Source organism: Microplitis demolitor, chromosome 1 (assembly GCF_026212275.2).
Source record: "Microplitis demolitor isolate Queensland-Clemson2020A chromosome 1, iyMicDemo2.1a, whole genome shotgun sequence".
Lineage (NCBI taxonomy): Eukaryota > Metazoa > Arthropoda > Insecta > Hymenoptera > Braconidae > Microplitis > Microplitis demolitor.
Window position 1 is genome coordinate 15,989,482 of NC_068545.1, and position 22,198 is coordinate 16,011,679.

Genomic DNA, 22,198 nt, shown 5'->3' on the forward strand with positions numbered 1-22,198 from the left:
GAAACTGTATTATAAACGTTTTTAATTATTTCCGTGTTCTGTTCAAAATTTTACATTAACGATTGTTTTATGAACTAGAGTACTCCTTAGTTAATATAGCTCCGTCGCTTTATCGAATAATTATATAATCCTTTAGAGCTCCTGTAATGGTCTTAGCTGAATTATACAGCAAATCTAATGTTTCTTTTGCTCCGAAATAGTTGATTCTCAATAAATCAAACCATTTATTATAACTGCACATAAATAGTATTAACTTTTGCTTACTGCTTTTAAATCCCTACTAAGAACAAAAAAATATCTAAATCAATTTCTAATATGTAAGAAAAATAAGTGTACAGTATCAAAACTCGGTACTGACAATAATTTATAGCGAAAAAAAATTTTTTCAATTTTTAATAATCGAAAAAAAATAGTAACCACGGAGGTCCCACGACCGGAACCACCTGAAAAGATGTGAAATAGACAGTAGTTTGTTGACATGAATTTTTAGGAAAATCAAAACATGCATGATTTTCAGAAAACGACTTAAAAGTTTTAAAAATCATAAATAACGCAGAAAAATTTTTCTGAAAAATTATTTGCATTTTTTCTAAAAGTGCATGGAATATCGAGACTTTTTTATTCTTTGAATTTTTTTATTTAAAATATTTTTCAAGAAGTTATGAGCGAAAAACCATGGAAAGAGCGGTTTTTTTGAAAATTTCATATCTTTTGAACCAATGATAACAAAAAACTCAAAATTCAGGACGATGAGTTTTTTGATGAGTACTAAAAAATATCAAAAAATAACGGAAATTAAAAATTAAAATTCGTAAAACCGTTCGATTTGGCCTGGAATGCCCCATGTATATATATATATATATATATATATATATATACATTAAGGTGTTTAAAAAAAAATACATATATAGACATGAGGCATTCCACGCTAAATCGACCACTTTTGACCCCGACCCTTTTAGATTTGGCTGAAAATTTTTTCTCTTTTTCTATCAGATCAAAAACGTTTCTCATAATTTTTTCAAATTTTTTCACCCAACCAAAAAAAATTTTTTTTTTAAAAATGGCTTATTTTATTTTAAATAACTAACTTTTTCAAAATTCAACTGATTGAGACGTTTTTTTTTTTTTTTACAAAATCTTTGTATTTAAAGTTACTTTATGAAAAAAAATTATTGCAACCTATTTTCATTGTTTTTCTGTAGATATTTGGAAAAAATCAAAAATTTCTCGATGTTTACCATTTTTTATTTTTGATTTTTTTTTTTTTATATAAAACTTTGACATTTTCTGCAATCCTCAAATTTTTTCAGAGTCGTGTTTTTTCTATTTATATTTTTTCTTTCCAATTGAAAAAAAATTTTTTATAGCTAGCCTTATTTCTCAGAACATCATGCTTAAAATTTTTGAGAGTGTTCAGAGAACTTTTAAATTTGGAAAAAAAAAAATAAAAACAATAAATTTGAATGGTAATCATCGAGATAGTTTGAATTTTGTCCGAAAAATCAAGATTAAAGATAGAAAGACTTTCTGAATGACTTTTTTCTGAAAACTACATTCAAAAACGAAGAAAGTGAAAAAAACGAAAAAGTTTTCCATAGGTCCATTTTTGGACAAATGCTAGCAATTCAAAAAAATTCCTTCTACACTTATTGTTTTACGGTTAAAAGAATATTTTTTTGAATTGCCAGCATCTGCCAAAAAATGGACCAAACTTTTAAACTTGATTTTTCGAACAAAATTCAAATTTTTTCGATGATTACCATTTAAATTTATTGTCTTTACTTTTTTGTTCCAAATTTAAAAGTTCTCTGAGCACTCTAAAAAATTCAAAGCATGATGTTATGAGAAATAAGGTTAATTATAGAAATTTTCTTTTTTCAATTGGAAAGAAAAAATATAAATAGAAAAAACAACGCTTTGAAAAATTTTTTATTTTTTCCAAATATCTACAGAAAATCAATGAAGATAGGTTGCAATAATTTTTTTTCAAAAAGTAAATTTAAAAAAAAAAAATTTGAAAAAAAAACCGTCTCAATCAGTTGAATTTTGAAAAAGTTAGTTATTTAAAATAGAAAAAAGCCATTTTTTTCAAAAAAATTTTGTTTAGTTGAGTGAAAAAATTTGAAAAAATTATAAGAAACATTTTTGATCGGGTAAAAAGAGAAAAAATTTTCAACCAAATTTGAAGGGGTCGGGGTCAAAAGTGGTCGATTTGGCGTGGAATGTCCCATATATATATATAAAAATTTATATATATTTATATATATATACACTACTGGAAAAAATTAAAGGATTAAAAAAAAATTCCAAATTTTTGGGTGATTTTCAACAGGCCGTAACTTCGAGAGAAATGGGCGTACAAAGAAGAAAAAAAAGGAAATTGTAGCTCCAAGTGTCTACTTTTTGGATTAGAACTTTAAAAATTTTTAGCGTCAACGGTTTTTAGGTAATCTTAGAAGAACCAGCGACAAACAAATTTTCAAATTTTTTTTACTTTTTTTTTTTGGTCTACGGGCGTGGGAAAATGTTTTTTCGCTTAACCACTCTAAGGATCAGATACCTTCATTATTCAGCTTTAATTTCATTTTTTACAAACCTTGATACGTCCACTTGTCGCTGAGATATCGGTTTTCAAATGAAAAAGGATCCTTTTGTCTTTGATTATCGATATCTCAGCAACCAATGATTGTACCGAAAGTTAATGGTGTGTTTCAAAAACTTAAATCAATTCCTTTGAATGATTAGCCATTTTTTTTTTTTCGAAAAAAAAATTTTTTCCTTTCGTCACATGAACTTGAAAATGCAACAAAAAAAAGGGCTTTTGCTGGTTTTTTGGAAAATCAAGCGCTAGATCGAAAATATTGTGAAAATCAATAATGTTGAGTGTGCATTTGACAGCTCAATATGCCCACAAAAACCCTACAAAGAGCCAAATTAATCCAACCAGCCGTTTTTTTGTTTCACTCGATCGAACTTTTGAAAAAATTAAAGGATCACGTTTTTTGCTCTGAAAAGCTCATAATCTTTAACAAATGAAAAAAAAAATTTTTTTCGAGCTTCGTCCACATTTTCGTTTCAAACAGTGCTCAAATTTTCAAAAAATAAAAAAATTTCATAAAAAAAAAAAAAATTTTTTTTTTTAACGACTTTGAGAAATTTAAGAGACCACGAAATGCAGCGAAGGAAACGTGCTAAAAATGGTTAGGCGTTGGTCTCTTAAGTTTCTTAAAGTTGTTCAAAAAAAAAAATTTCAAAAAAATATTTTTTTTTTTTTTTTGAAATTTTTTTATTTCTTGAAAATTTGAGTTCTGTTGAGAATGAAAATATGGACGAAGCTCGATGTTACGTTCCCGTAATATTTTATTGATTAAATTAAATTAATTATTTTTAATTAAATAATTTTATACAATGAAACGGAAATCGGTTATGATAAGAGAGTCGCCGTGGCTCGCGGGTAGGCAAAACAGATGACGATGCATGAGACCCGGGCTACGACGATTCTCTCACAGGGAAGATATATAATATTTAACTGCTCGACTATCAGCAACATTAAGAGTTTGTTGCCTTAGTGTAACATCACAATCATCGACTAACTGTTTAAAGGTCTAACCTGCCGTGATGCTGTTAAATTTTCATTTGGACAAGCTAGACCAATGGACCAATGTACAAACTCACCAAAAGTAAGATTATTCTTATTAACAATACGTTTTAATTTACACGTTGGTGACTGATTGCCGTTGGAAGATAGCTATTTGACCGCTAGACAAATCACTATAATAAATATTATAATTGAAAATAATTCAAAACTACGGATTTGTAAACTAAAAATGTTGCTACGGACTTTCAAGAATTTCTCGCGAGTAGTGTGTAGAAACAGTTGTTCATTATATTGAACTTATTAATTACTAAATGACCGCTGGACGAATTACAAAGAACATTATAATTTTAACTAACGATTATGCTTTGAGAATTGTATTATTTTATTTAAATTAATCTCTATGAATTAATTATTTTTATATTTAAAAATATAGTTAAAATTGTTGCTACGGAACTGTAAAGGTGTTTTCGCGAGTATATTTGAATATATTACATGATAAAAATTATTTTATTATTATGCGGAAAATACTGCGTGGATATTTTGGGTAAATATTTTAATTATTGTTTCTTTAGTAATCACTTTAGTTTCTTTTGGGATCAGTTGAGATTCTCGTCGCTGATTTAACGAAGAGTATGCCCCGGTATTTTGTGAAACCAAGACGTAGACGTTATATCACGATCAGATCTCAAAGCTGATCTCAAGTAATTTTTTTTAGCATAATTGAAATATTTGCCGACCACCGATTTTTAATAGAAAATTATTAAATAGCGAAATGTTTCCGGTAATGACTCACGACAACACCTTGTTATAAAATATCTCAGAAATGTGCATAAATAAGTATGCATATAATAATTTACATTGGAATATGTAGTAAATATTCGCAATGAACTATCAATTAAATGTTCCGATATCGGAGACGGAACTCCAAACAGTAATGGAGAAACAAAATCGTTTACGCGCTCGATTACTTGCGTTTCGGGAACAAGAATCGAGCCAATGTAGAACTTTACCGGTAGTAGAATCGGAATCTACAAAACTAAACGCCCGTCTTTTAAACGAGGCTGCGATAAGTGAATTTCGGAAGAATTCAAATTCAAAAACTCATTCCGGAATTTTCAATAGATCAAATGGATCTAGTAGAGTCAATACTGTCCATAAGACAGAATTAAACTCAAATACATTTGTGCCTGAAAACGTTCCATTTAAAAATAATTAAAATAGAATTTCATGTGATTTGAAGCCAATGATTGATTTTAATTGTTTAAATAGTAATGATTCGAATCACGCGTATGTCGAAAGGGAGCTGCCTGTATTGGCTACGTCAGGAGCTTGTATTGTTCGGACTGCTCAAGGTTTATTGAGAGCCGAAAATTCAAATAGCCGGGTTGGCGAGCTTATTGTTCTCGCAACCACGGAAAATGAAATTATGCCGATCCGAGCCAGTGGAGTCTTCGAGATCGAGCATATGGATAAAAATGACCGCGTTGAGTTCGTGAATCTGAAAAAAGAACTACCTTACTGCTCAGTGGAGAATAAAGAAAAAAATAATTACGGTCAATCATTGGGCTCAAAAATTTATTCGCCAGCGTGGATTGTTTCAAAAGGAAATAATCCACAAAATAAAAGGCAACAAAATCTTTATAAGTATTATTGTAATAAAGGAATGAATAAATCTAGTGGTTCTACGTTATCAGGCTCAGACTTTATAAGAAATATATTTTACATTATGTTTTATATTAAAGGTATGTTTGACCTTTCAATAATGATGAAAAATTGTTTACGATTTTGTTTCAACTTGACTGCATTTAAGAAAGATGTATTTAAGATAAAATTGAAAGAACCTCCGGATAAATATAAATTATCGGAGATTAAATCTGACAATAAGAATATTATATACTTGAAAATAGGCGCTAATTTGGATCGAAAGGGATTGGACATTAACGATTTATTTTTGATCTTATTAAATATAAAGAAATCGAAAGATTATTTAATGTTAATGTATTATATGAATTTTATTTTTATTAAATTATTAATCGAACTTTGTGTACGCCTTCATAAAAATGATTTAATCTCGTGGTGTAATTGGGTTGATTGGGCAGATTTTGAATATCACCATCAGAGCCTGACGGAAGAACATCGTGGTGTGAAAAATGAATTTTCCAAAATAATCAGCAATGGTGCTTCCAGCTCTACGTATGATGTCAAGTCACCTACAATCGGTTTACTCACGTGTATAAATATCAAATTTATACACGTCGAGTTATTTATTTTTATTAATTTTGAAGACTTCCACTGTTTAGCAGAAACAGTTGGAATGTCGAGTTCAACTACGTTAATCAACACCTTCAAGGTCGTCGCCGAGTCAACGAGGAATCAGGGCTTCGATCTCAAGGAATGAAGATTAGGATAATAGTCAGCCGATCCAATCAATCACAGTTATTATATTGACCGCCGAATTAAATCAGTTAAATGAAAATTTTTTCTTTAAATTAGTTAAAATTTATACTATATTTTAAATTAAAAATAGTAACTGACTTAAGTCGGGAGGTAGCTACCTCATTTTTTATTACGAATTTCGACTTGAGCAGTTACTTCTTAGGTAATTTATAAATTACCGCAAAGCGGAAGTATATCTGTACAAATTATATTTAGAATTAATCATTCCAATAATACCAAACGACCGAGTCGGGAGGTAATTAAATTACTAGATACTAACGTTTAATTTCATATTACTAAGTTTAAGTAACATTATAAATGTTGTGTCTCAGGTTTAGGTTAAAATTTTACTGCTAAGAACTTCTTTAGTATATTCAAAATAAATTTTAATTTTTGGGTTTATATAGAGTCATTGAAACATTTATTTTTAGTTTATATAGATTCATTCATACATTCAATTTTAGCTTATATAGAGTCAATAACACCTGCTATTTGGATTATATCGAGTCATGAATTTCATTTTCAGTCGTAGCGTTATTCATTTAAAACGCTGCAACTTGCTTAAGTCGGGAGGTGTTACGTTCCCGTAATATTTTATTGATTAAATTAAATTAATTATTTTTAATTAAATAATTTTATACAATGAAACGGAAATCGGTTATGATAAGAGAGTCGCCGTGGCTCGCGGGTAGGCAAAACAGATGACGATGCATGAGACCCGGGCTACGACGATTCTCTCACAGGGAACCTGAGATGCAGCGTCAACATTTTGTCAACTCTGTTGGCTTTATTATATTTTTATAATGAAGAAATAGTCAGTCCTTCGAGAGAGCTCATGGAGCTCGAACCTCTGCTCTCTAGCCTTAATAAATTACAATTAATTTTAAATTAATCCAACCTTATTTTGGGCTGCCATTAGGCAGCCCAATATCCTACGACTCCATGGTTATTTTGGGCGCTGCTACCGGCAGCCCAATAATCCAAAAATCATCAATTAAATATTGGGCGCTGATACCGGCTGCCCAATAATTTATCCAGTCCTGGACACTGCCACCGGCTGTCCAGAATTCCTCAAATCCTGCATCCTCATAAATAATATGGAGACCAGATCGCGAACATATTTTAAAATCGCGAAAATCAAATAAAATTAATAATTAATAAAATAATCGACGACCACGGCCCACCAGGGCTCTATAGACACTCTAACGAGGCCAAACCCGGATAAAATTAAATAATTAAAAATTATTTTGATTTTTAATTAATTTTAGGTAATTTCCCAAAACGTAACACTTGAAAAATTTTTTTTTTCTCATTTTGTTAAAGATTATAAGGTTTTCAGAGCAAAAAACGTGATCCTTCATTTTTTTCGAAAATTCGATCGAGTGAAACAAAAAAACGGCTGGTTGGATTAATTTGGCTCTTTGTAGGGTTTTTGTGGGCATATTGAGCTGTCAAATGCACACTCAACATTATTGATTTTCACAATATTTTCGATCTAGCGCTTGATTTTCCAAAAAACCAGCAAAAGCCCTTTTTTTGTTGCATTTTCAAGTTCATGTGACGAAGGGAAAAAATTTTTTTTCGAAAAAAAAAAAAATGGCTAATCATTCAAAGGAATTGATTTAAGTTTTTGAAACACACCATTAACTTTCTGTACAATCATTGGTTGCTGAGATATCGATAATCAAAGACAAAAGGATCCTTTTCCATATGAAGACCGATATCTCGGCGACAAGTGGACGTATCAAGGTCTATAAGAAACGAAATTAAAGCTGAATAATGAAGGTATCCGATCCTTAGAGTGGTTAAGCGAAAAAACATTTTCCCACGCCCGTAGACCAATAAAAAAAAGTAAAAAAAAATTTGAAAATTTGTTTGTCGCTGGTTTTTCTAAGATTACTCAAAAAGCGCTGACGCTACAAATTTTTAAAGTTCTAATCCAAAAAGTAGACACTTGGAGCTACAATTTCCTTTTTTTTCTTCCTTGTACGACCATTTTTCTCGAAGTTACGGCCTGTTGAAAATCACCCAAAAATTTGGAATTTTTTTTGATCCTTTAATTTTTTCCAGTAGTGTATATATATATATATAAATATGGTGGTTCGGCTTCACTCCTTGAGATGGCATTCACAACATGCGCCTCTCGCAATACCTCATCCCTATGCCTGCTTCAATATATAACATTTCCAACATGTAACTTCCAACACGGCATCTTAGGTGGGGTATACAATAGACACACCTAACTAAGGAGTCTCAGCTATCGTATACTTAGACGAAACGCCCCTCACCCCACAAATACATTTTTTCATCTCTCCTCTTCTCATTATCACTCACAGCGTTTTACTCTTTGGTAGTCGGCGACTTAGGCAGTAATTATTGCAATCTAAACCTAAAGTATCGTCGCCAAAGTGGTGACCTTGACGTGATCTCTTTTTAACGGAAGCGTCGAAGACGTGCGTTACACAGTTTATAAAATTTCGTGAGTTCTCGCATAATTTTTGCCGCAAATATCTTGTCGCGTTGTCGATTAATCGGCGAGCCTGTAATTTTTATTTACAGTTATTGTTGTGTGAATTTGTTTTAAGTGCATTGCTGGGCATCTTATGGACGTTATACCGCATCAGTGTTCGAGGGATCTTCAGTGCGAATCGAATTGTGATAAAAGTTTTGCGCGCTGTAAATAAAATTGTTTACTTCTTGCAGTGTCATGTGAAATATTCCGGTAGCTATGTCATCGAAAATAGTTTCAAGGATGAAGCCAGCTAGCTAGCCGAATATTCCTGAGTGGCGAGTCATCGCTGGATTCGTAAAAAAATTAAAATAAAATTATTTTCAGTGCAGGTGATATTGTTATTATTTAAAATATTATTTTTATATTTTATATTTCAAAATATACGCATCCACCGCAGAGGAAATCGCTGCTTTGCGTAACCAACTTGCACTGTTGACTGCCGAGGTTAGCGAAATGCTTACTCAGGAGCAACTTCCACATACACGATCCAGAGCATCCCGACACCATCGTCCTCGGAAAGTTCAAGATTCGGCTATTGCTGGTATCATAAGCATAGTAAAAATGCCCGATCATGCGCATCCGACTGTAAATGGCAGGGAAATGCCAAAGAGAATCACTAGCGGTGGAGAGTGATTCTCAATCGATTTCACGCCGTTTGATTGTGAAATTTAATAAGTCACATCATCAATTGGAAATCGTTTTTGGATTATTATCAATATTATCTTCAACAATATTGTGTAGGCGCGATTCAAATATAGAATAGAATAAACTGAGCATTTGGTCACGTGATCCCAAGTCATTGGATCTGTCCTTGATCAATGTAAGTACCCTTTCATTCACTACATTTTATACGAATCTCGGACCTACGCCCATCACGATCTCCAATCGTGACATTGCCAGGGACTTTTTTAGCTTAAGGTACCCCCAATAACCCTGTAAATTTTCAAATTGATCTATCTAACCCTTTCTTGGGGGTGATCGATCAAAGTTTTGCTAAACAATTAAAGGAACAAGTTTTGTTCCTTTAATTGTGTAATCATAATCAAAATGAAATAATTATTTTTTTTTATTTTACTTTTCTTTCATTTTTGCGTTGGTTACTCAATAAATGTGAGGGAAAGAGAAAAAAATTTCCAAAAAACGTCAAAAAAAAAAATTGCAACCACAAAAAACAAGTTTCAATTTTTTTGTTTTCGTTTACTTTTTTTGACATTTTTGGGAAATTTTTTGTTTTTTCTTTCTTTCTCTCACATTTACCCGTCCGGCAGAAAGATGACATACAGAGCTCTTAAAGATAACATTTTTCTGATCTGACATCCGAAATAGTTATCCCGAAGATAACAGAAAGATATCAGGAGAGCCTCTTACGCGCCATCTGAGGATATCTTTAAGAGCTCATCGGTTAGACGTCAGAAAGATAACATTTGTTAGAGATCGTAAAGAAATCAGTTTACGGAGATCATAATGACTCTGGGATGAATTTGCGCAACAATGGGATAAAGTTGACTCGTCGAACTTTTAGCAATCGGCAGCCTATCGATATTAATATTAATGACAATCAAGTCCGGTAGAGTATAATAATCAATAATTCTCAATTGATCAGTCAAGGCATTTTTGAACTCGTAATGAAAATATTGACGAGGAGCAACTTCACGAGTTGCTATCGGTGTTTCCGGTGTACCAAGTGAGGTCCGAGAATCAAGAGGTAGATTAGTGATTTCTTTTTGATTCGATGTTTTTAATATTTTTAGGAGTTTATTCGCGGCTTCACGTGATATATTAAAATCAGTCACCCACTGAGTTAGTTTCAATGATAAACTTGTTTCATTGATAGCTACCAAAGCATTTTTTTTTAATTGATTACAGATCGCTAATGTACGTGAGTCAGAATTGCTACTAGTTTCACTGGCAGAACTGTAATTACTTATTTCATTTTCATTAAGTTTTTCGCTATCAATATTATTGTCTGTATTAATATTTCTTTCATTATCAACATCATCCGATTCATTACAAGATAAATTATTACTCACAAACCATGAATTATTTTCTACTGTTTCACTTTCACCACTAGATAAATTTTCAAAATTATGTAATTTATTTAAAAAAACAACGTATTCGTTCATTTTTTTGACCTTTACATATATTTAAACAATTTTTTTCTTTTCGACATTTTGCTATTGTATTTATAATAACTAATTATATGTAATTACTTGTCACGATATTTAAATATCGCGGCAGTCTCGCATCAGGTCAGTGAGCAACAGAGAGCAGCACACGCTGCTCACCCGTCTCATCCGATTGTTAATATGATTATTTTGTTTATTTATAAGATTTTGTTTTAATTATGGCATTAATAATACCTTATTGATTTGTTAGGTATAAATTGTATTTGAATCAGGAGATTTCACTGATTAATGTGAGCATATATTTGGATTTTTATAGCGCTGGGAGAAATAGTTGCGCATTTCAATTATGTGCTTATGATTATTTTGATTGGTTGGCGCATGCGCGTCAACGCAATAGTTGGCATCAGTAAATTTATTTATAATAAATAAATCTACTACTTTGGGGAATAAATCATTGATTGATTTATCTTTAAATCATATTAATAAGTAATTATGAACGAGGCAACTGGTCGTTTAGCGTCGGGAACTTGATAAATTACACGGCCAAAGTTATATAGTACGTTGGTGGTACTGTAAAGAAATAACATGCGACAGTGGTAGATCTCCATGGGTCAAAGTGAGATATACGACAAAATGGCGTCGGCCTAGGTGCCGGCATGAGATTCACCTGCTGCCATGGTCAGACGTGGGAAAGTCTCTGTAAGAGTAGCGTGTGTGCTCTGTTACATTAAGATAATTATAAATTTGTCGCCATTTGGTATTTTGAGTAGATAATATAAACCCATTGGCACTATTTGAGTATTTTGGTAAACCGCATAAAGGAAAATACATTTACCGTATTAGCGTGCAACCAAGGGAGTTGAATAATACGTGAACTGTAAGTACTTTTTTGGCTAATACATTGGCATGTAATTTGGTTCCCAAGTTGGTGATCATTTGTCTATAGCATAAAAGTAAGAGAGATAGTGAATTCTGAGTATTAATAATTTGTCATAAGCATATGATGGAATGCGTGACTATTATACTCAGTAAATGCGAATACAATCAGTAAAAGTATTCAGTATTATTTTATCATCACCAAATATTGATTGTAATAAATATTTGGTTATTTTTCATTGTCACTTCGTATTAACGTAAATTATTGCTGCTATAATTATTATTTTCTGCGTTATTATTTTTATTATCACGCGTGAGCAATACAAGAGTTTCTAGATATTATTTTACGTAATTATTACTAATTCTACGTATTATTATTATATTATTATTTTGCGATTATTATTTTGTGAATAGTGTATAGCATTCACCAGTGGTCTAATTGTACGAAATATTTACTTAAAATATTTGAAGATTATCTTAAGATTATAGTAGTAGTTTTTGAATATCACGGACGAGTGATAGTATTATTTACATGCGATAAACGATTTTGTGGATAATATATTTATTGTTTATTCAGTATTATCATTTTCTTAATTTGTATACGCATACCGTGTTATTTTTGTAAGTGAACTATTATTATTTTATTTTTGATAATGTTTATTTGGTTATGTGATATCATTACTTACTTTATAATTTAAAATATATTTGAAACAACTGGTCATCAACCCGGTAGTTATTTAAATTTTATTTATTTACAATACTGCTATCTTTTTCTTGCTTTCCTTTTCCTAAAATCTGAAACTGTTACCCTGTCATTTATTTCATTTTCATTTTCATTTTTCTCCGTTGTATTTATTTTGAGTTAATTTTGTTCGTGGGGCACACGAACTGGCGCCCAACTAGGATATCTAACCCAGCCTGAGCAGAGCTGTGTGTCCAGGGAGATTCGGGATATCCCCAGGTGGGATTTTTGGTTATTATTTTATTTTTCAGTTAGTTTTCACCAACGGAGAGCCATAACGGCTATTGAGCGCCAACCACACTCCGCCGTGGAACGCGTAAAATAGAGGAGAACGTTATATACTTAAGAGCAGAATCAATAAATAATGTTTATAATCATTGGTACTTATAGGTTACAATGACATTAGCTGACGAAAGTTGAGGTTATAATAGTCTCGTAAGAGAGTTATTTTTTCGATGTTCTAGAGACATCCATAAATAGTTATCATTTTGCTAACTTTCAGATTTCTTTTAAGTGACCTCAACTAAAGTTATCAAAATGATAACATTTCTCTGAGCTCTTAAAGGTAACATTTTTTGAATAACATTATGTCATCTTTTTGACATTGATGCCGATTGGGATACTAAGTAACCAACGCAAAAATGAATGAAAAGTAAAAAAAATAATTATTTTTTCATTTTGATTATAATTACACAATTAAAGGAACAAATCTTGTTCCTTTAATTGTATTGCAAAACTTTGATCAATCACCCCCAAGAAACGGTTAGATAGATCAAAGAGAAATTTTTTCTCAGTGTTTTTTTCATTTTTGCGTTGGTTATACTGAGAAAAAATTTCTCTTCGGACAATTAAATTGGTTTTGTTAAATTCTGTTAAACTAATATTCAATTGGGACAACTAAATTTTATTACGTCAACATAATCTATTTTGTCATTTTTAACAAATGATTTAATAGACTCTATTTGGTTGACGCTAATATTTCTTTTGCTACGATAATAAAATCATTTGGTAAAGTTAAGAAAATATTTATTTGATAGACAACTAAATTATTTTGTAGTGCCAACAAACCCAAATATTAAAGCAACATATCATTATACTAACTCTAATAAATATTACTTATGCACAAAAAAATATATTCATTGAGAATAAATATATATGCTTGTTCGAGGTTGATAAATATATATTTAAGCCTAATGATTTTTGATTTAAAAAGTTATAGTGCTAGGCAGCAGCGGGAGTAGTTCGGTGCTCACCACTAGATCGCGCCCACCGTGTATAATGTCCCTGGTAGGGAACTTATTTCAGAATTATCTATTAAATTCAAATTTACTATGCGATCATTGGTACCTGAAATATCGATCATCAATGCCAAATGGATCATTTTTTGTCTGAAGAATGACATCTCGGCGACAAATTGTCCTACGAGGTTAAAAAAAAAACTGAAGCTGAATAATTTTGCTAAACGACCTATACATTAGTTTAGTTAATAAAAATTTTTCCACGGTCCGTGGATTCTTCGGAAAAAAAAAACATAGGAATATTTGGTCTCGCGGTATTTCTCATGTTTACGCAATAACCGGAGCTCTCAAAAAATTTCGATAAAAATGCACTGAAGCTAGAGATTCTAAGCTACACGGAGAAAAAAATATTGTTCTGAGAAGTATACTGTATAGTTACAGTAACAATATGCAATAGTTGTCTAGTAGATTGTTACTGCAACGATCCCCGGGAAAAAATCAATATTCAAGACCGTATTTGATCGAGCATGAATCAGGCATGATCATATATGAATCATGTTTTTTTTTATCGATAATTAAAATAAATTTAATTTATAATTATTGATTCAGTTAATAATTAAAATTAATATTTTTTTCCAAAAAATAATTAAAACAGATTTAATTTAATTTTTTTTTAAATTAATTGAAGAATTTTTGCGAAATTGATAATGATAATCAATACAATTGCATTTTTCTTTTTTCAATTAATAATTAAGATTAATTGAAGTGTTCAATTTGCTTGTAATTTATAACCAGAGTTCTTTTCATGCATTATTAAAAAAAATCTAACGACCAAATCTAAATTAAATTTCGATAATATTTTATTTTTTACAACCCTGAGTTTTTAAAAGGTGTTAAAAATCTTCGTAAACTGAACGACAGGTCAGCCTAATGGGCAGTGGACGTGCTTTATAACACGACGGTCGTGGATTCGAGACCCATCACGGGTAAAATTTCAATATTACTTTTTAGCCAGTAAAAATTAACTATACGACAATACTAGCAAAATAAGTTAATTCCAAGTTGAATTATCGTTATTTTTATTTATTTTTTAAATAATGCTAGGGATTGTGTTCGAGCAGGCCTGATCATGCTTGATCAAACATGATTATGCTTGCTCAAGCATGACCATGCCCATATATTCGCCAGCCATGAGCATGCGTGATCATACATTCCGTGAAAAATGAATCATACATGGCCATGTATGAATGCTCTATGCATGGCAATGTATGAAAATTGGCCAGACATGGCCATATATGACTATACATGGCCATACATAGCTTGATATGACTATGTATAGAAATTTTAACTTGATTAAAAAAAATTTTTTTTTTTTTTTTTTTCAATTATTTTGGCGGCGCAGAGATTATTAGATATACGAATAATTGGTTCCTAATCAAAATAGAAATTTTTAATTCAGAGAAAAAACGCTAGACTTATTAATGACCACACCCGCTTTAGTAGGATTCGAACCCGGGACCTTCCGTACGAGAGACCGACGCTTTGATGACTAGGCTATGCGACCGACAATTACAACAAAGTTTAGTTGTGCTACGTAAGGTTCAAAGAATATAATCAGTTTCGAAAAAGCAAAATATAATCATCAATATGCTGTTAGTGATATCAAAAAATTTTCCTATTTTTTTAACACTACAACATCCTGTTTATAAGTAATTGTAATAGTCAGCTCGAATTCTTATATATTTACCCATAAAAAATTAATCATTCATAGCCATGCATGGCCATATATGGCTATACATGAACATGCCAACTTTTTTAATACAGTCATGCATGGCCATATATGAACCATACGAGGCCATGTATGGCCATAGATGGCTTTGTATGACTATATGACCATGCATGACTGTATTAAAAAAGTTTATATGCCCACGTATGACCATACATGAGCCATACACGACCATGCATGGCCATGTATGATTCATTTTTCACAGGATGAGCATTCGAGGCGGCCGTGAGAAATGAATCATACATGGCCATGCATGGCCATATATGGCTCATATATGAAGCATATATAGCCATACATGGTCATACCAACTTTTTTAATACAGTCATGCATGGCCATATATGAACCATACAAGTCCATTTATGGCCATACATGGTTTAGTATGACTGTATATGGCCACACATGCTCCATCTATGGTCATATATGCTCCATGTATGGCCATATATGAGCCATATAGGCCATGCATGGCCATGTTTGATTCATTTTTCACGGGATGAGAAAGTAGAATCATGCCTGACCAAGTATGATCACGCATGCTGATGGCTGGCAAATGTTCATGCATGATCATGCATGAGATTAACACATGATCATGCATGATCAGGTCTGATGATTTTTTCCCGAGTCTACTGTATCGTTCTGACAACAATACGGTATATAGCTCTAAGACCTAAACCGTATCGTTCTGACGCACGTTTGAAAATTTTATCATTGATAAATAAATGATTAATAAATAATTTTGATTAAATAAAATAATTTATATAACTGATTTATCATTTGCAGTCTAAAGAAATTTTAAATATAAATATAAATATATCTTTTAATTTTTGAGGTTATATATATATATTAGGGTGGTCGTTAAACATTAAATTTTCTCAGGCACCCCATAAAAAGCTTCTTTTGATTGAAAAAATACGTGAGGAATTTAGTTTTTTCGTTTTAAGCAAAAAGAACACGTGCCGAAGGACGATCAAAGTTCATTTTTCGATAGAATCGCGGTTTTTTTCTAAATATCTCATGAAATATGCAGATTAGAGGAAAAAACTATAGAACTAATTTAAAAAAAAATGGAATTCTTAATAAAAAACGTTATGTTTATTTTTTTTATAAAACGTGTATTTATGAAGTCATTTAAAAAAAACTTTTTTAGATCTTATCAATTGGTCATATTAAGGATAATAAATGTTAAAAATAACGTTTTTTCTTAAATATAGACAAATTCGTAACTCTTAACATATCAATTATTAATACTTGTTACAGTTTCTATATACTTAAAAAAATGTTATTTTCAAAATTTGCAATTCTTAAAACGCTCAATTCATCAGATTTAAAAAAAGTTTTTTTAAAATATCTTCATAAATACACATTTTATATGTTATGTTCGAATTTAAAAAAAAAAAAAAAAAGAGAAAAAAAGGCCATTCGATAGCCGAAATGGAAGGTAGATTTTTCAATTAATCGATATAAAAGTTAGTTTTATACATACATATCTTGTGATATATGTTAGTGTATAGTGATGACATAAATTAAACTCATTTTCTAAAAGTGAGGGTAAAGAAGAACAACGATTATTTTCGATAGAGAACTTCAGATAGTTGATTTGACATAACATTATATAGGTAATGTACCAAACTAACCTTCACATAAATAAAGTATTGAAAATTTAATTAGTATAAGATCATAATTGTAATCGCTGTTACAATGGCAAGACCAGTTATAATTACAGAACGTACAGGTACGATTGGAACATCATAAATAATAAGAGAAATACTTTTAAAATATGAAATAGCTGTAAAATTTACAGGATATTTTGTTCACAAAAAAAACACGTAACAAAATTGTTTTATAATGGGGAATGCATAAGTTATGTGGTATGAAAACCATATTTTCAACATTTTTTGATTCCATTAAAATTTTCAAGGCTATCAAATTATTGGAAGAACTAGTCAAAACATAAAGCTTAAGGTTATAAATTAAAGATTATTAGATGAGCTTTCAGATACTTTTTACGGAAATTGTCTATGAATATTAGTTTTGAAGTTATATAAGCTTTAGTAGTGATTAAAAACTGATTTTTACGAAAAATCATGAAAATTTCAAACAGCCATAATTTCAAAACTATTTTAACGATTCAGCCCATCTTTGAACTTGATCAAGGTAATCGCCTATAGACTAAGTGTGAAAAATTTTATTAAGATCCGATAAGAAGTGTGGGTGCTATCGTAATGACAAGACCAGTGATAATCATCAGGATTGGAGGTACATTTGATACATCATAAATAATAAAAGAAATACTTTTAAAATATAAAATAGCAGTGAAATCTACAGGTTATTTTGTGCACAATAAAATACAACTGACGAAACTGGATTTTAATGGGACAAGCATAAGTTATGTGGAATGAAAACCATATTTTCAACATTTTTTGATTCCATTAAAATTTTCAAGGCTATAAAATTATTGGAAGAAATTGTCTAAATATAAAGTTTAAGGTCACAAATTAAAGCTTATTAGTCAAGCTTTAAAATACTTTGTACAGAAATTATCTATGAGTTTTAGTTTTAAAGTTATACGGACTTTAAAAGTGATTAAAAACTGATTTTTTCGAAAAATCGATAAAATTTCAAACAGCCATAACTTCTAACCTAATAGACCGATTCAGCCCATCTTCGAACTTAACCGTGGTAATTACACATAAAATAAGTGTAGAAAGTTTCATTAAGATCGGATAAGAATTGTAGACGCAATCGTGTCCTCAAAAGTCGGTTTTATTACGTAAATATATATATATATATATATATATTAGGGTGATTCATTTCCGCAAAAGTTTTTTTTTTTAGTGCTCATGCAAAATCTCAATCTACATCGATAAAAAACAATTCTCACCAAAGATGAGCTCTTAATTCCAATGCTAAGTACTTACTATTTCAATTTGATTTTTTCCCATTTAAAATACACGTAAATTAAATTACTTTTTTTTTTAACTTTCTAATACTCAGCCGCGTTTCATGATATCAACGCGGTTTTGGTCGCAAATTGTAGGGTATTTGGTGTTCTTCAAAAGTGCCCATAGTTACTTAGCTGTTATTTCAGCGGTTTCACTTGTGTCCGTTGCGGAACTCTTTTTTCCTATGAAATTGACCTTTATTGGCTTGCAGAACGTAAACCAATGAAAGTACACTAAAAATGCTATAGGAAATTTTATAGGAAATTTTTTTCCTTTCAAAAAAAATCCTATGAGTCAAGTCGCTAAAGTCCATAGCTTCCGAGTTATAATTATTCTAATAATTTGAAAAATAAAATATCAATTGTAATTGTTTTTTTTTTTTTTTTTATATTATATTTTTTAAATTATTAAAAAGATTATAACTCGGAAACTATGGAGTTTAGCGACTTGACTCATAGGATTTTTTTTGAAAGGAAAAAAATTTCCTATAAAATTTCCAATAGCATTTTTAGTGTACTTTCATTGGTTTACGTTCTGCAAGCCAATAAAGGTCAATTTCATAGGAAAAAAGAGTTCCGCAACGGACACAAGTGAAACCGCTGAAATAACAGCTAAGTAACTATGGGCACTTTTGAAGAACACCAAATACCCTACAATTTGCGACCAAAACCGCGTTGATATCATGAAACGCAGCTGAGTATTAGAAAGTTAAAAAAAAAAAGTAATTTAATTTACGTGTATTTTAAATGGGAAAAAATCAAATCGAAATAGTAAGTACTTAGCATTGGAATTAAGAGCTCATCTTTGGTGAGAATTGTTTTTTATCGATGTAGATTGAGATTTTGCATGAGCACTAAAAAAAAAAACTTTTGCGGAAATGAATCACCCTAATATATATATATATATATATATATATATATATATATATATATATATATATTAGAGTGTTTGAAAAAAACGACTTTTTTTTTCTCGAAGAACATTGAAAAATCGACAGAGTATCTCTAGACAAAGACCCTGTTTAAATATGAGACCTTAATATTAATATTTAAAGGTGGCGATTCACGATTTTCTATTTTCCATTCAAATAACATGGGAAAAAAAAAATTTTAAGTTTGGAATTTAATACTTCGGCGATGGCTTATTAAACAGATAAGTTCCCAGAAGTGGTTTTGGCGCCCTCTAGGGGACGTCAAAACTAGCAAGTACCACCCTCTCCGCGGGTTGTGGGACCAGTACTCCAACCGTTAGCGGTGCCCGCATGTCTTGCACCTGTAACATGCGGAAACTCCGTGGTTGCAGGAAGCTAATAGGTACCTCTGCGTGGGCGAAGCCGACCCCCTTTTGAACGTCTTAAAATTCCAAGGGTAATAGCCCGTACACAATACTATCACTAGCATATAGTGATAATCACTCGGTAATAATCTGCAGCATGTCAACCAATCCATGGAATTGGTACCATGGGGGACCCATTCCAAGCTTCCCATTCCACCCATTCCACTTCGACCAGAGTCTCTCTATTTCCTGAGATGGGAGGAGTGTTTGGGTCCAAGTGAGGACGATCTCGTGGTGGCTGTTGGTGAGGCACCCACTTGCATTGCATGCCTAATGGGTAAGCTAATGTGAGCTTATGCTCATATTTCGCTTTTATAATATTACGGTAGTGGATAGGCGATTACGCAGCGCGAGTATACCCAAAAGGGCGTGGTATCGGCCTCCCGTCAAACGGAGGTAGACCTAACAGTCCTGTTACATTAATTATTATTGAACAGATAAGTTCAGGACATATTTTTGTTGAGAATTAAATGCTCTACAAAAAAAGTCTTTTATCATTTTTTGATAAATCCATCCGATCAAAAGTTATCCGAGCTCGAAGTCAAGTTAGAGTAAATTTCAAGATCATTTTATTTTTCCGGCGAAACTATCGAACTTATCATAAAATGTCATCGAATCTTTTTTATAGACAATTTTATTTCCTACAAATTAGTATTGATTGATTTTTTTCGAATTCTGCATTGTTTTCTAGTTATTTCCATTTTAATGCCAAGTTCTTAAAATCGGTCAAAACACTATTTTTTTATGAGCTTGACATTAAAATGGAAATAACTAGAAAACAATGCAGAATTCGAAATAAATTAATCGATACTAATTTGTAGTAAATAAAATTGTCTACAAAAAGATTCTATGACATTTTATGATAAGTTCGATAGTTTCGCCGGAAAAATAAAATGATCTTGAAATTCACTCTAACTTGACTTCAAGCTCGGATAACTTTTGATCGGATGGATTTATCAAAAAATGATAAAAGACTTTTTTTGTAGAGCATTTAATTTTCGACAAAAATATGTCCTGAACTTATCTGTTCAATAAGCCAAACTTAAAATTTTTTTTCCCATGTTATTTAAATGGAAAATAGAAAATCGTGAATCGCCACCTTTAAGTATTAATATTAAGGTCTCATATTTTAACAGGGTCTTTGTCTAGAGATACTCAGTTGATTTTTCAATGTTCTTCGAGAAAAAAAAAAAGTCGATTTTTTGAAACACTCTAATATATATATTAGGGTGACCCAAAAATACCGACTATTTTTTTTTCTATAAACTAATGCTGCCACCAGAAAAAAAAAATTTTGAAATAAAAAATTCAAATTTCGATCGTTTTTGATATTTTTAAAATTCGTGAGCGACCTCTTGAAAATTTTTTATCGAGCTGATTTTTGGAGAGACTTCTGAAAACATCGTAAGCCAACAAATTTTCATGCAAGATTGAATAAAAAAAAATAGTCGGTTTTTTTGGGCCACCCTAATGTATATATAGATATATACATCCACATTATATTATATATTACTAGGAGTATCATCATAGCACGCTACCATTGATTATTAATTTCGATCTTATAAAACAATAATTTAACTTCATAAGAGTTTACAACTAATCAGAATTGTACCATCTTTATATAAAACAAAATTAAAATATAAAAATGTACGTAATAAAACAATACTTACACTACGATCATGATAGTTACTGACTGATGAATGGAAAAAAAGGCCGGCGATAAGAGCAGCAATGTTAGCAGTATAAGAGGCTACGAATATTACAGAAAATCCACCCCATACATTTATAAGAACTTTATTAGGCCATGACTTGGGTGCTTTAAAAGCTACAAGATGTCCACAAAGTAATCCCCACATTACCCAAAGTGCTGAGGCCATTGAAAAATTTTTATTACGCTGTCGGCCCCAAGGATTCAATCCAAATGGACTATGCCATTCAAAAAGTGCTACTACAACTGCAGTTATATTGAGTGACGTAAATATTGCAATCCATAGATTAGTACTGAAAGGCAAAAGAAATGCCAATAGTGAAATATGGGAATTTGTTTTTGGAGCAGCCAAAAAGCTAACGCCACTGAAATAATAAGGTATAGTAAAGTCAATAACTTCTGCTCGTCTTGCTGACACACTTATTGGTGCAAAAGCTAGTTGAGCTCGACCATGTAATAATTCTCCAATCACACCATTCCAAGTTCCATTAAGACCATTTTTTCTTCCAAACAGACCATCAGGTGCAACATACAAATCAAAACGAAAATTCAGTTCTCTGGCAATCAATGACAATAAGTCTATTGTAAAACCATAACAACATTTTATTGTCTCTCCTTTTCGACATGGTAGCCCTCTCAAACATAATTGTTGTTGCAGATTTGTAACCATAATAAATGGTGGTGCTACTGCAGTTACAATTTGATACCATGGCATTCCTATTTTTTCACCACTTTGTTCCATGTAAGCTGGTACTATTCCACCACCTGGCCAAGTTATTGTATCTAGTCTAACGTCTTTACCACCTCTCACGGAACCAACTTTAGTCCACCTACAATATTAACATATAATTTTAAAAAAACATTCTCACTAAATAATTTAAACTATTAAGAATAATAAT

At 31.3% G+C, this 22,198-nt stretch overlaps 2 protein-coding genes across 3 annotated transcripts in view; one reads left to right on the top strand and one right to left on the bottom strand.

Moving 5' to 3' along the window:
• Positions 1 to 22,198, bottom strand: part of LOC103572706 (uncharacterized) — a 94,810-nt gene that overhangs the window by 70,265 nt on the left and 2,347 nt on the right. The window contains exon 4 of the mRNA XM_053741710.1: positions 21,262 to 22,129. Coding sequence (XP_053597685.1) covers positions 21,262 to 22,129 — 868 coding nt within the window. The remainder of the gene's footprint in view (positions 1 to 21,261; positions 22,130 to 22,198) is intronic.
• LOC103572704 (uncharacterized) overlaps positions 1 to 22,198 on the top strand; it is a 38,708-nt gene that overhangs the window by 2,911 nt on the left and 13,599 nt on the right. The window contains exon 1 of one of the 2 annotated variants that reach the window (XM_053741731.1): positions 11,356 to 11,552. The exons of the other annotated variant lie outside the window; for it this stretch is intronic. The gene's annotated coding sequence lies outside the window, so the exon portion shown is untranslated. Of the gene's footprint in view, positions 1 to 11,355; positions 11,553 to 22,198 lie in introns of those variants that run through there. 2 annotated transcript variants of the gene reach the window in all.